This window comes from Magnolia sinica, chromosome 10 (assembly GCF_029962835.1).
Source record: "Magnolia sinica isolate HGM2019 chromosome 10, MsV1, whole genome shotgun sequence".
NCBI classification, from domain to species: Eukaryota; Viridiplantae; Streptophyta; class Magnoliopsida; order Magnoliales; family Magnoliaceae; genus Magnolia; species Magnolia sinica.
The window spans coordinates 70349818-70364261 of record NC_080582.1 but is presented as its reverse complement, the minus strand read 5'-3'; the positions used below and the strand labels follow the sequence as shown (position 1 = coordinate 70364261).

Genomic DNA, 14444 nt, shown 5'->3' with positions numbered 1-14444 from the left:
TATATATATATATATATATATATATATATATATATATATATATATATTTCATACTAATATTTTTCCTATTTTTAAATTAAGAAATAGAAGTATCGTGTAGCTTATGCTACATGCTATGCTATTTACGTACACACTACAGAGGGAATGCTACACAGCATTATTTAAAACACTGATGTGCATCATACACTTCTCTTTAGCAAGTTTGGCTTGTAAGAATTGTCTCCAAAATTTCATCATCACTCTTTGGAATTTAAGGTTTTGCAAAAATATATTTAGGCTGTATGTATTTAGATGTGAAAAAGTTTGATTGAGTAGAAGGGCCATTGTCAGCTCAGTTGCCATTTCAGGCTTGGTTTGACACAGAAAGTCCACTGACTCTATTCTGCCCAATACATGCATTTTCTGTATTTTTGAAACTGCGACTGTTTTGAAATGCAAGTGGGCATTGTGAATATCTGGTGGGAGGCAGGTTTGAGCAGTCTCCATGACAATGCCTTAGAATAGAGGGATTCACTCCTCATCATATCATTAAGGGTGCATTTATAAATTTGTTTTCTCATCGGTCTTCAATATATTGTTTGCATACTAACTGCCCTAGGCAACGATACATTGACTGCTACCTTCTTCCATTCAATACTTTGCCAGATATGTTCATCTTGGTATTTTCTTAGTTTAAAAATCCAGAAAAAGTGTGAAAGAACAGGATAATTAAATCTCAATTTGATGTACGTGAAAAGTTCTTCTCATTAGAACACAGAATTTGATGCATTATATGATCAAGGTTATAAAATAGCATAAAATGTTGAAAAATGATTGTCCAGACTCCAGATTCTCTTAAGAAAATTGACGGTCCAGATATTTCCAATAAGTTTGATGCTTAGTTCATAACTTCATATATATGTGCTCCGTACAATACTGTACATTTTGATAGTTTGAACACTGGTTATCAGATTTTCAGTCCTCTTTCCCGAACATTCTATATAGACTCATTTCTCTTCATTTTGTCAAAATCAAACTCTTAAATGGTCTATTCTCTATAAGGAAGTAGTGGCAGTCTTTGGCAATACATCAAAATGTCGATAGAGGTCTTTAAAAGATTGAAAGGGCGAATTGTATGTTGGGCAACTGATCCTTCAGTTGGCCAAGGGCACAGGCAGGAGGAGGTTGCAGTCCTTAGGAGGTTGATGGTTGTGTTTTAAGAGTCAGATGATTGCTCATGATCTGGCAATTTTCTTTTCTTTTCTTTTTCTTTTTCTTCTTCTTCTTCTTCTTTTTGTCCTTCTTATTTTCTTGCCTTGTCATGGACCAGACATCTCCATGCCCATCTCATGGACACAGCCATATTGGCTCTCCTGGTACACATGAAGCATAAAATAATTTAGAAGTTGGATGATCTCCACATGGCATGACCCTAACAATTCATGTAAAGTGATTAGAAGGTTCCTGTGCTTTTATAAAGGAAGACTCCCCATTTGGGAGGCACCTCAATGGTTGTAAGCTCACTTGAGTTCTTAGTGTAATACAAGTTCTTTTGCCTTTAACTCCCTTGCATGCTCTCTTTAATTCCAAAAAGCTTGGCTACACAGGCAGTTGACTGACTTGTCCACAGAAGATTTATGAGTTGTGTGCCACACAGTCTATGCTTGGGGGAAGCACTTAGGCCATGACATCTTGTTGCTTTTGCCTCTTTTCATGAATGTGGTTACCATTCCAGAAAAAAGGTTATGGAAATTTGCAGTATGCATAGTCAGACCACATTGGTTGATTGCCACAACTATCGGTTTTGGAAATATGGAGCCCTCTCAAAGGTTGCAGCTTTTGTTTGGCTAGTGGAAAGAAAGAAGGTGCTTGCAGTTGATAATCTTATTAAGAGATCTTTGGTGCTCCCAAACATGTGTTGTGTATGAGGGATGCTAAATCAGTGGCGCATTTCTTCCTTCACTGTTCATTGGCGAGGAAGATTTGGGAGAGCCTCTTATTAACCCTTAATATCCAATGGATGATGCCGGGATCGATGCCAGACTTCCTAGCAGCGTGACCTGAGGGTGGAGTGGGCAAAGAGGGGAAGGTAGTGTGGTGGTTGGCAGCAATGGCTGCCTTATAGGCTATATAATGTGAGAGGAATAACTGCTGTTTTAAGAATAGGTCTGGGTCTGTGGGGAGGGTTGTTGGAAAGATTGTTTCTTGGACAGTCAAGTGGGCGTCCAGATTTAGAGAATTGGATGCTCGTGTTCTCATTGCCCTTTTGGGCATGTAATTGCCTTGTACTCTTTTCCGCCTTACTTTTCTAAGGTGGCTTTTCAATAAATTGTGCTGCCTTAAAATAAAAATAAAAATTAAAAAGAAAGAAAAGAAAGAAAGAAAAAAGAAAGAAAAGAAAAGAAAACAGAAAAAAAAAGGATGAATATGTATTTTCATGTGTAATGCACATCTGCACCCATTTTAGCCGGAGTTGAACTTACAGATGGTTTTATGAGGTCTACTAGAATATGGGAAGCATAAAACGAAAAGGAGTCATCAAACATGTTACTGTACTGTGGGTTTTATGTTAAAGAAAATGTGCTTTGCATTCAACTCTGTGTAGAGATTTTTTGTCCAAGTTATCAGCATAACAGCTTGCCATCCTACAGATGGATACAGTGATCTCCCATGCTCAGGCCACACTTGGGTCACTCGTTCTTCAACGTTCCACATTCAGTGGCATCACTTCAAAGATAAGCAATGTCAGCAGCCGTCTCCCCACGGTATGCAAACTAGTTCCCTGCACTGATTTTACTATGAAATGCTCGATATGTATGCACATCTAAGGCTTTTGTCGGGCCAAGTATAATATGTTATTGACTTGAATGTGCAGGTAAACCATATTCTGTCATCAATTAAAAGGAAAAAGTCTATGGACACTATCATCCTTTCCCTTGTTGCTTCTGTATGCACATTTCTCATTCTGATTTACTGGTTGACGAAGTAAGGTATGAATTTTGTTGGAGCTTCTGAAATATTTTTCGATGTATTTTGTGTGTGTGTGTGCACCCGTGCGCGCCTGTGTGTGTGTCCTGAATGGTTTTTCAGATGCTCTTTTTATCAATTGGGTTTCGGATCTCCTTTTTTGGTACTTAAATGCTAGGGGCAGGTTCATTTTGTTAATTGAATAGTGTGCCTTCTAGTTATAACTTCTAGGGTTTATAGTTTTAGTAAGCCCATTTTATGTGGCCACACTTGTCATGTGTGTTGACATCTAGCATCAGGTTGGTCCCATTTTGTAGATGGCCTGGACAGGAACCAGGCAGGTCAACTCTTCTGGTGGGCTACACGTAAGTCAGCAATAGTTTTCAGAAAAAAAAAGAAGCTGATCAGCCTATTTTTTGTCCTAGTTACATGGTGGGGTTCACCTGATGCATGGTTTGTATGCCCCAGACATGCACCAAGTTGGCACGTGCGGCTGCAAGTAGAGGTTTTTGTGGGCTTACAAAAGATATCAGGGTTTATACCATCTATGTAAATCCTTCAATTTTTTTTGTTTATACATGTTTATCAAACAGTATTTCATCAATTTCTCTTTTTCCATTCTGGTAGGTAGACATTAGCCTTATTTGTAATACACATAACATAACAGGTATCCAATTGCATACGTCTCTGTGAATTTGGTATCCATGAAGTATATCATTGTCAGTGTCAGCCAATTCTGGTATGGGTTATATGATCCTTGATCTGAGGACATGCACAAACGACCTATATTTTCAGTTTGAACAATACTCCAAGCAGTGTGTTCAGACTATCGGCATCGTTACATGGTTCGATGATCGATGATACAGAAACATGTATTGGCATCGCCGATATTATTGCAAATACAGAAAAATATTTGCTATTTGAGGGAAATATTGCGAAAAAGGTGGATTTTTTCAGTGAAACTTTAGGAGATGACGTATTTACACATGTAGGAATCAAAATATTGTAAAAAACAACTCCACACAATAAGTGATGCAGGGACATGTGATGACCTAATCCTAGATGCATGTATAATCAGGTTAAAGAATGTTCAAATAAATACACCAATTAACTAACTGTTTCCAGTCAAAGGGATTAGATAAATTTCAAAGCAAAGATGAGGTCATTCCGTCAGGATCATGCCCCTTAGGATAAAATCACGTAAACAGTAAAAATGAAGGACCCAGGGATATGATGATATCCTAGATCTAGTATAAGTCAGTCCACGGTCAAGTTTGGATCTGATTTTACTGACTAACCATCCCTTTTTTCCATTCAAACTAGAAAGGGGATAGCTAGAGAGGAATGAAAGGGGTAAAAAACGAAGAGTCGAGATGAAGAAAGTACAGGTCCTTTTGTCGTTAAAAGAAAAAGGATGATGATTCTTACCTTTTCTGCACCTCGAAGATATAGAAAGAAGGAAATCTGAGATCGAGGTGGAATCTTCAACACCTAAGGGTCAATCCTGAAACCCTAATCTCTTGAATAAAGAGGAAGAAAAGTACAAATTTCTATTTATCCAATAATAATGAAAATAGGGTTTCTCACAACGTATATATAAGCTATGGAAAAAGTAAAAGTGTACTAAAGCCCCTGAAAATAAGAAAAATAATAAAAAAAGACGAAAAATAAATAAAGTTCAATAAAGCTTCTGAAATAAGAAAAAAGAACAAAAATGCTTTAAACTAAAACGCTCGTGTGGTTGGGTGCACTCATGGATCTATGGTCAGGGTGCGCTCATGCCGCTCCTGCACTCGTAGTGCGTCAGAAAATGAGTCTGATGGACCCAACGTCCATCTACATCAACTCCTCCGCTCCAGTACTCTGTCGACGACGCCTCCTCTGGTACACTCTAAAGGGTGCACCACTATTGTCCGTATCAATTCTCCCTAGGTAGGAAGAATTCGCCACTGGCGAAAGTGAACTCCTGTATCTCTCAAGCAAATCGGAGTTGATGCACTGCAACTCTGCTCCTGTGATCCAAGAGTTATCTATAATGGGTCTGTTCCTCCATTTGAGTAGTAATTTCTAGAAACCCCCGGAGCAAGTGGAAACCGCCTCGAGTCCAAAATTTCCTCTATCTCGTCTTTTCTTCGTGCAGGTGGAAGAGAAGGTAAGATGGGTACATAAAGATCAGGCTGTGGCCAAGGTCCGTATATAAGGAGGGTTTGGGAAGAAACAGGAGAACTAGTGGATAAAGGTAATGTCTTGTGAAAGGGAACTGGATCTCTTACATTAAATGTAGAACTGATGCCCATGGTAGCAGGGATATCAACAGCATAAGCATTAGACCCCAACCTTTTCACAATTTTATGTGGGCCTATGCTACCGGCGTGAATCTTCTTCACGGTTCCAAGTGGAAACCGATTAGACCTAATACGAACCATGACGTCATCTCCAGGTTGAAATTTCCTAAATCTCCTGTGAGTCTCAGCAAAAAGTTTATAATGTTCATTATATGAATTAATCTTCCTCCTGATCTCATTATGCAATGCATGTATATGCTGAGCGAAGGACTCCTAACTCTGAAGGACGCTGTGGGGTAGCCATGGGGATAAAATCTACGGGGGCTCGGGGTCTAAGACCTGAAATAATTTCAAACGGGCTCATTCCTGTAGACCTGTTCACTGAAGAATTATACGCGAACTCTGCTGTGGGAAGAACAGTGTCTTGGGTCCCGAGGTGGTCTCCAACTAGACATTTAACAAATTCCTTAAGCTATGGTTCACTACCTCTGTTTGACCATCTGACTAGGGATGATATGCTGAAGAAAACTGGAGCCTCATACCCAAAAGATGCCAGAGAATCTTCCAAAAATAGCTAGTGAACCTAGTATCTCTGTCAGACACAATGGATCTAGGTACTTCATGGAGTCGCACAACCTCCTGAAAGAATTAACTTAGCAACTTGGGAGGCATCTGAGGTCTTATAACAGGGTAGGAAATGAGCCATCTTAGAAAATCGATCAACAACCACAAGTATAGAGTCGTGCTTTCGAATAGTCTTGGGAAGCCCAAGCACGAAGTCCATACTAACATCTTGTCACGGGGCATGTGGAGCTGGCAAAGGAGTATATAAACCTGTATTTTGCTTCATCTGCTTTGCAAGTTGACATGTCCGACACTGCCCTACAATCTTAGCCACATCTCGTTAGAGATTAAACCAATAGAAACGATCAGACACAAGGGCAACTGTTTTATCTCGACCAAAGTGACCTGTCATCCCTCCGGCATGCAACTCCCAAACTAGAAAATCGCAGAGGGATATTCGTGGGATACAGAGTTTGTCTCCTCTAAAAAGATATCCATCTGTAAGGACGAAGTCCGCACTCGACGGCGGGTTACCAGACAATGACGCATAAATGATCCCAAAATCAAGACAGTTTGAGTACTCACCCTTGAGTTGCTCAAAGCCTGTAACTTCAATACTCAATGGACCGCAGCGTCATGATACGACGACTAAGAGTGTCAGCAACCTTATTCTCTTTTCCAGCCTTGTGCTTAAGCACAAACGTGTACACTTAAAGAACTTGTGCCCACTTGGCATGCCTAGGGCTCAACTTCTTTCGAAAGCTTAAATATTTTAAGGCTTCATGATCAGAGAACAGGACAAATTCTTGCGGTAATAAATAATGCTGCCAATGGCGTAATGATTGCACAACCATATAGAACTTCTTGTCATAACTCATAAGTGGAGTAGCGTTGTTTAGCCTCGTTCAGCTTCTCACTGAAAAAGGCCACATGATGTCCATCTTGGCTTAACACTCCGCCTATGGCAATTCCTGACGCGTCACACGCTACCTCAAAGGCTTTGGTAAAGTCAAGTAGACGCATGACTGACGCTTTCGTCATCTTCTTTTTAATTTCCGAGAAAGCTCGTGTTGCAACTTTAGTCCATTGAAACTCCCCTTTTTCGTATGCATTTTGTGATGGGAGCCATAATCGAGCTAAATCCACGGATGAACCGCCGATAGAACGTAGCTGGGCCTTGAAAGCTTTGCACGTCATGTATGGTACACGGCTCAGGCCAATTGATAATGGTCTTGACTTTCTCAGGGTCTGCAGACATACCCTCTGATGATACAATGAACCCCAGGAAGATAACACGGGAGGTCAAGAAGGAACACTTCTTGAGGTTCGCATAGAGCTTTTCTGCACACAAGGCATTGCAGACCTGTCTCAAGTGCTCGATGTGCTGGCTAAGGGATGTACTATAGATGAGAATATCATCAAAGTACATGACTAAAAACTTGCCCATAAAGGATCGCAGCACCTGGGTCATGACCCTTATAAACGTACTTGGGGCATTAGTTAACCCGAAGGGCATAACCAGTCACTCATACAACCCGTCCTTTGTCTTGAAGACAGTTTTCCATTCATCTTCCGAGCAAACACGAATTTGGTGATAACCATTCTTGAGTTCAATTTTCAAAAAGATAGTGGAGGTGACCATCATGTCAAGCATGTCATCAAACCTCGAGATAGGAAACCGATACTTGACAGTGATCTTGTTTATGGCTCTACTATCAACATAGATGCGCCACGTGCCATCTTTCTTGGGCGTAAGAAGCGCGGGCATGGCGCACGGGCCTAGACTCTCATGAATGAATCCCTTTTTAAGCAATTCATCCACCTGTCTCTTCAACTCGGCATGCTCGGTGGGGTACATTCTGTAGTGAGGGAGGTTTGGTAAAGTCGCCCTTGGGACGAGATCTATCGCATGCTGAATGTCTCGCATCGGTAGAAGCTCGTCTGGAAGGTCCTCAGGGAAGACATTCCGAAACTCCTCTAGGATCGGACAAGCCTCTTGGGGTATTCCCATAGCAACCTCAGGTGTACTCTCCCTAGCCAGTAGGTCGTACACCATAGTCCTCGCCTTAGTCTCTCTCTCAAACTCCATAGCATCTATGATGTGAAGAGACTTCAACTGAGGCGCCCTTTGACTCTTAAGATCGCCTGGGGACGCAACATCTTTCACTTTTGTTGACGATTTGAGAGGGACTAGGCTCAAGATAAGCTTCTTTCCTTCATGTTTAAATACACAATTATTCGTACGCCTAAATATTGTGACATCTTTGTCATAGAGCCATGGCCTTCCTGAGATGATATGACTAACGTCCATCGTGACCACATCACACTACAACTTGTCCTTGTATGGTCCAAACTCAATCAGAACAAGGCATCGCTGGGTCACAGGGAGGGATGTCGCATCCACCCAATAAACTCTGTATGGGTTGGGGTGTGGGACTGGCTTCAACCCTAATCTTCGCTTTCCTTCATCTGGATCAAGGCGCACCTCACCACTGCAAGTGGGATAGTCTCCACAGTATCATCATTGACATCCCTAGCTGGGTCAAAGGAGGGGATAATGATCTCCTCATCACCCTGGTCACCATCAACTTTATCTGTCACTTCTTCTTTTGTGAGGTGTTCGGAAACAAAGGCAATGCACCCACCCTTATTTGAACACTCAGCAACAATGTGACCCATGCCACCACAGCGGTAGCACTGCCCTGGCATCGCGGGCCTAACACTTGGTCTAGCCATATTATTACTTTGATTTTTATTCATTGGCTGGGTACCAGGTTGAGCTCTGGGTTGAATTCTAACCTGGGGTCTCGCTCCCTACGTAGTTACTCTAGGCATAGTAGGTCGAAAATCAATCTCCCTCACATTGGACTTCCTGCACCACCTGGTAAGTACGTTCCAGATTGGTGATCATGTAAAGCGTGAGCTCCCGCTGAAGCTCAGGCCCGAGGCCCATACGAAAACGGGAGAGAACCATAGTGCAGGGTCCTCATCCACATCGCACCTCATCATATATTCATTGAACTTAGCGATGTTTTCCGTCATCATCATGGATCCTTGGCGCAAAATGTGCCATGGATCCAACAACCTCTACCTGTAAGAAAGGGGAACATACTTCTCTCGCAGCAACTCTTTCATCTCAATCCAAAAGAGAACTGGCCCCTCTCCAGATCGCTCACGGTGACGCTGCACGTTTCCCCAATATAGTTTTGCTTGGCCTATCAATTTCATCTTTGCGAATCCGACTCGTCGTGGGTCTAGCAGACCATGCCACTCAAAGAAGTGATCAATGTCTGCAAACCAATTGGAAAAAACTTTGGGGTCCAATCTCCAATCAAAATTGGGGGCATCAACCTTGATTGGGGAAATCCAAAGGGAAATCAACAAAAATTCAGCATAGTTCGATCAATCGAAGTCGATCGAGCAGAGTAATCGATTCGATCGACCGATCGGGTCGATCGATCAATGGAAATTCGGATTTAGGTGAAAGCTTGCTGGACATTTTTTTTTTTTTTGCTCAGTTTAATCGATCGACCGATCAGGTCGATCAATCGGAACAAATACAAATTTTGGGTTTTAGTCTCTGGACATTTTTGCGCCATTCCGATCGATCGATCGATCGACGAACAGCGGAAATTTGCATGTTTTACAGTTTTTGGTTCCTTATTTGTTTAGGTCTTTTCTAATTGCGTCTTAGGATTTGTTTAAGAGTATTTAAGCATGCAAACTCGTTTATTTTGATAGCTTTTCAATTCTCTAAATTCCTTATTTCTCTCGTGGATTCAAGTAATTTCTCTTGTGGACTCGAGGGCCTTGTGGATTCAAGGTGTTTATTGTCCGAGGTAGACAGTGATCGTCCTCATCACGCCCTTCCCTGCGTCGTCCGTTTAAGTTACATGTGGTCCCACCCTATGAATACAGAAAATCAAGCATGGTCCATTCAATCTAGTATTGTGTTTCATCATCGGGTGCCTGGTAGCAATGTTACATGTGTGCCAGCCAACATTAAGTCCCACAAAATAGGGTAAATGGAATGCAATCTGTAGCTGTGCTGCTATCTGCATGCACCAGACACAAGTGCTTCTTATATGTGAACTAGATCTGGGACATTCATTAGGTGGGCCCAAGTGAATTTGCCCTAGCTTAAAGATCAGGCCAATTTACTCACCAGGTGCGTCACACATGTAGGTTGACTGTTGGTTATCCTTTTTCTGATTGCCCATTTTTCTAGTGCATGTGTCGCCCCCACCTGTTGTGTGGCCTGGGCAGATTTTTGGTCTAGGAAACATTCATCATTGGATCCACCTGATGTATGGTCTTCACACAGATATGTCATGTTGGCACCCACTGTTACAAGTAGCATTCCTCGTAGAATAAATAGGCATGGTTCATCACCCCGTCAAAGTGGCAACTAGAAACCTATGCACTTGTACAGCCTTTTGGTGACGGCATATGTCTGAGGGTCGAAACTGATTGCTTTATGACAATAACCTTATCTAGCCTGTGTAGTGATTCTCATTGCTGTATGAATTGCAAAATGTTTTTCTGCTTTATATGTAATGGAAATAAAGCAAACCAGATAGGTTTATTGCCAAGATGGCAAGATCTATTATCAAACTCCTAGTCCTCTTCGTGCAATTGTTTAAAGCAACTGGGGTCCACTAGACTGGTGTGGATCCACTTATTCCAAAGGTCCTCATTGGAAATAGATGGCCCGCTTCAACCAATGAGATCCCAATTTCTTCATCCTACCTTGTAATGGTAGTCTGCAGACTACTCAACTGGACCTCATTGGAAGTACCCATCATCATCTCATCCCCGTCGTCATCATCATCGTCATGATGGGAACGTCCAATGAGGTCCAGTTGGAAGTACACGTCATCCATCTATCTTTACAATGTTCGATGCTTCTTCTTTAGTTGATGGTAGTGTGTGAAGGTGAAGGATTAGGAGGTCCAAGTCATGGGTTGCTTTAGTTGAGTGGAGTCTCAAATACCACCTTCACTTGAGTTTGCATCCACAAGACAATGGGTACCATTGTATCTGTACATTTTATGTTTCCTTACCTGCTTGTCAGTTGGGGTTAAAAAAACGACTGTTGTAGTACTTATGTGGGTCGGTGTTGACTAATGAACTGGGTTTCAAGTAGGGCCTGGCATGAAGTGGTGTTTGGCACACACCATCTGCTAGGGCTTGCACCATCAATTCTGGTTATTTCTGTTTTCATTGGTTTTGGGAAGCTTGGGTTTTCTTGTGTTACACATGCCATGACGCATGAGATGCCAATTGTCTGTGGAGAAAAGCTAGAGAGGCTTACATGTGCCTATTGGAGATGAAGGGTGGCACTCTCCAGCATGTTCTCCGCACATGCGGCACATGTGCTGGTTTGTTGGAACTATTGATCTGGTGTGCCACCATGTGGACAGACCAAAGACTAAAGTTACAGCTATTTGATAATCCTAACCATCGGATCTGTGCAATTTTATAGGCCGGTGTAGATCAATGCTCACATTTTTTTCTCGAATTTATTTGGCCATCCATTTTCTGGTCACGAATTCACGTGGCGGTCCACCAGATCCACGGTTCTGAGCTCCACCTGCTCTGGAAGCGAGCAATGTGTCAGTGGAGATGCCATTGATCTCCAAGAAGCTCTAGTGGGCCTTCCTAGCAAGTATTTTGTCAACATCATGCGTATTTGCTCAAGTGTGTTTTATTGTAGGCCATGTGTAATTATTATCTTAATAATTCTAAAAGCTTTCTTGCAGGTGGAATATTTTCGTTGAGTGATATCAAGCCTTGTCTGGCTCAGGTGGTGGAGGGGCCCACCATGCGGATGCTGTTCCTTTGCTCCACGTCACATGACAAGGCAGGTTGTGAATTTGATTGGTTGATTGAACAGGTATCTTTCATGTGATTTGAAGTGCGTGTAATGACTTATGATTAAAGGTTTTGAGGAATGAAGAAGATTGCAGTCTTGTGCATAAAATTTAAATTGCAAATGTAGCTTACCACCTTGTGCATGTTTGATTTAGATAAATCAAGGGCTGAGTGGAGATACCTCGTTTCAACACTTGAGGTCTTGGTATTGATCCCTAGCGGGGGTGGCTAACTTGGAGTGTGTGTACTGACATGGGTGTGTACTAACAAGCTAACCTAAAAAATAATAATAATAATTTTTTTTTAAAAAAAAAGATAAATCAAGGGCTTGAAATGTTATAGATGAGCATAATAACATATATTACTTATCACCTACAAGCTGCGGTAGCCCCATCATGAATATTGCCTGCAAAAAAGATCATGTCCACTCATTAGATGGGCCTGACTGTGTGAATCAATGGAGAACCAATGGTCTTGACTTGACATAAAGGTGTGACCCACCTGCGGTGTGTATCGACCTGATTTTTGAGGAGGGTAATATTCATGGTGGGGCCCACGAATTTCATGCTATGGATGTCTTACACAAGTGGCATGTTAGTGGGGGATGGTGGTGGTGTGGCACAGTAACTTGTGGTGCAGTTTCTGTAGGTGATCAGTTCTCAATAAGGTAATTACACATGAAAGAAAATTCCAACCTATGGTTCAAAATTTCTGGAAGCATGCAGTTCTCATATGTACTTGGGTCATTAAGAACAGAAAAAATTGAATACTCTTGCAGAGTAGGACCATCCATACTGGGGATGCCATTGCTAACACGTGGCACACATGTACCCAATCCAAACCATTCAAATAGTGGGTTGATTATGGATGGGCAATTAACCCCAAAAAATCACATTAAAGGATCATTATAATCGTCTGATTGGAGGCCAGCAATGGATGGCTAAAATGGAAAATACTCAATCAGGTAAGTTTCTAGAAACAATCATCTATTTGTAAGAGGTTTAAAGCATTCAGTCAACCTTTTACCATGCCACCTCTACAGTGGACTGATTTGGACGGTTTTGATTGTGGTTTTTGTCTGCAGCATCAGTGCGCATGCATATGAATAGTCTACTCTTATGTCTGCATGAAATGACCACTGAAAATGCTTCTTTTTTTCTTTTTCTTTTTTTTTTTCTGTTTTAATCCAAGCTTCCTATTCCCCAGGGAAAAAAAAAACCTCTAAATTAAATATTAGTAGTATATTTCAATATTTTAGATTAATATTGATTATGCTTGATCCTTCACCATCTGAAAAGCAACGGACTAGATGTGATTATGGCCATCTTACACTATGATTACTAGCTAGGCGTGGAGATGACTGACTACTGGGGTGGGCCTTTTAAAAAAAAGACCTTAATAAATGATATTTCTTTAAAATAGAGAAGCGATGTTGTTCATGCTGGCGAGATCTGCTGAGATTGAGGGCTTCATGGCAGCTGGTTACATGGACGTGAGATTGGGTCCATTACTTGGGTATGGCCCTATGGGAAGGGTATCAGATAACATGGTGTGGTTCAAAATATCAAACGGGTCAGCTCAAGTGGGCCACTCTCATGTTTTGAATATAGGTGGTTAGTCAGTTCTCTTTCTACTGATTTTTGGCATCCATGTGTGGTCCAACGGACGAACCTGCTGTCGGTTCTCAGGACAAGCAATGTTAACCAAATGAATGGGCGGAATCTTCAACACGTGCATCATGAATATTTAGGGCTGTCCACACCTAACCCAATATTAATGGTCCGGTTCAAAAAAGCACGTACATAGAGAATGACACAGAATAGGAGAACTTAGGAGAAATTGGGAAAAAAAAAATGGGCCGGTCACATGCAGAGAGAGATGCACCTATTGGAGCTATCTACTGGACGGTTCTGTGGGGCCCATCATGATGTATATGTTTTATCCATACCATCCATCCGTTTTTCCATATCATTTTATGGGACAAGCCCAAAAATGAGGCATATACAAATCTCATGCGAACCATACCACAAGAAACAGTGATTGAACACCCACCATTAAAAACTTCTTGAAGTTTTTGATTAAGCTGATATTTATGTTGTCCCTTCATCCAGGTCTGTGTGACCTAATCAACAGGTTGGATGTGGTCCACTTGAGATTTGCATGTCTCTTGGGTTCATGCCCTAAAATGATCTGTAAAAATAGATACGTGGTGTGGATAAAACACATATATCATGAAGGGGCCCACAGAGCACTGTCCAGTAGCCACCTTGCTACTGGCAGCATCAGTAGGCAATGCGTCCGAGAGCGAGAAAGGGCGATTGGGTTTCAACCGTGGGCGACCCATCTTCATATTTTCTTTATCCTGTGGCCTTTTCATGCTTTAGACTTACCTCATTTTTGAGCAAACATCCTAACCAGATGTAGGGTAATGGCCCCACGGTCTTTTTGCATGGCATCTCCGCTGCTACTATGTACTGTGCCAGCTAAGCAAGAGAAGTTTGATAGGGCTATCAGATCAAAGACTGGAAAGATGTGGGATGTGGGAAAAAAGGTTCATGTCTTTCTTTTACTTCCTTAAATCTGAGATGTGGGCTTTTTTCTATTCCTCTAGTAAAATTTGAACTTTTATCCTTTTATAAGTAATAGATTTTAGTTTGTTTTTCCTTTTTTTTTAAAGGAAAATATGTATACAAAAAATCAAAAAAAAAACTATAGAGATGAAATCCGATTGTAGCTCTATTTTTCACTTCTACTCTTAACTTTATTTTAAATGCT

General features: G+C 41.4%; 1 protein-coding gene across 3 annotated transcripts in view; it reads left to right on the top strand.

Annotated features, from left to right (window-relative positions):
• Positions 1-11829, top strand: part of LOC131216937 (Golgi SNAP receptor complex member 1-1) — a 46527-nt gene extending 34698 nt beyond the window's left edge. The window contains exons 4-6 of one of the 3 annotated variants that reach the window (XM_058211575.1): positions 2631-2744; positions 2855-2969; positions 11558-11829. In XM_058211575.1, coding sequence (XP_058067558.1) covers positions 2631-2744; positions 2855-2968 — 228 coding nt within the window. In that variant the 3' untranslated portion in view covers position 2969; positions 11558-11829. Of the gene's footprint in view, positions 1-2630; positions 2745-2854; positions 2970-3371; positions 3502-11546 lie in introns of those variants that run through there. The other 2 variants (XM_058211576.1, XM_058211574.1) reach the window with 2 other exon arrangements.
• The last annotated feature ends 2615 nt before the right edge of the window (positions 11830-14444 follow it).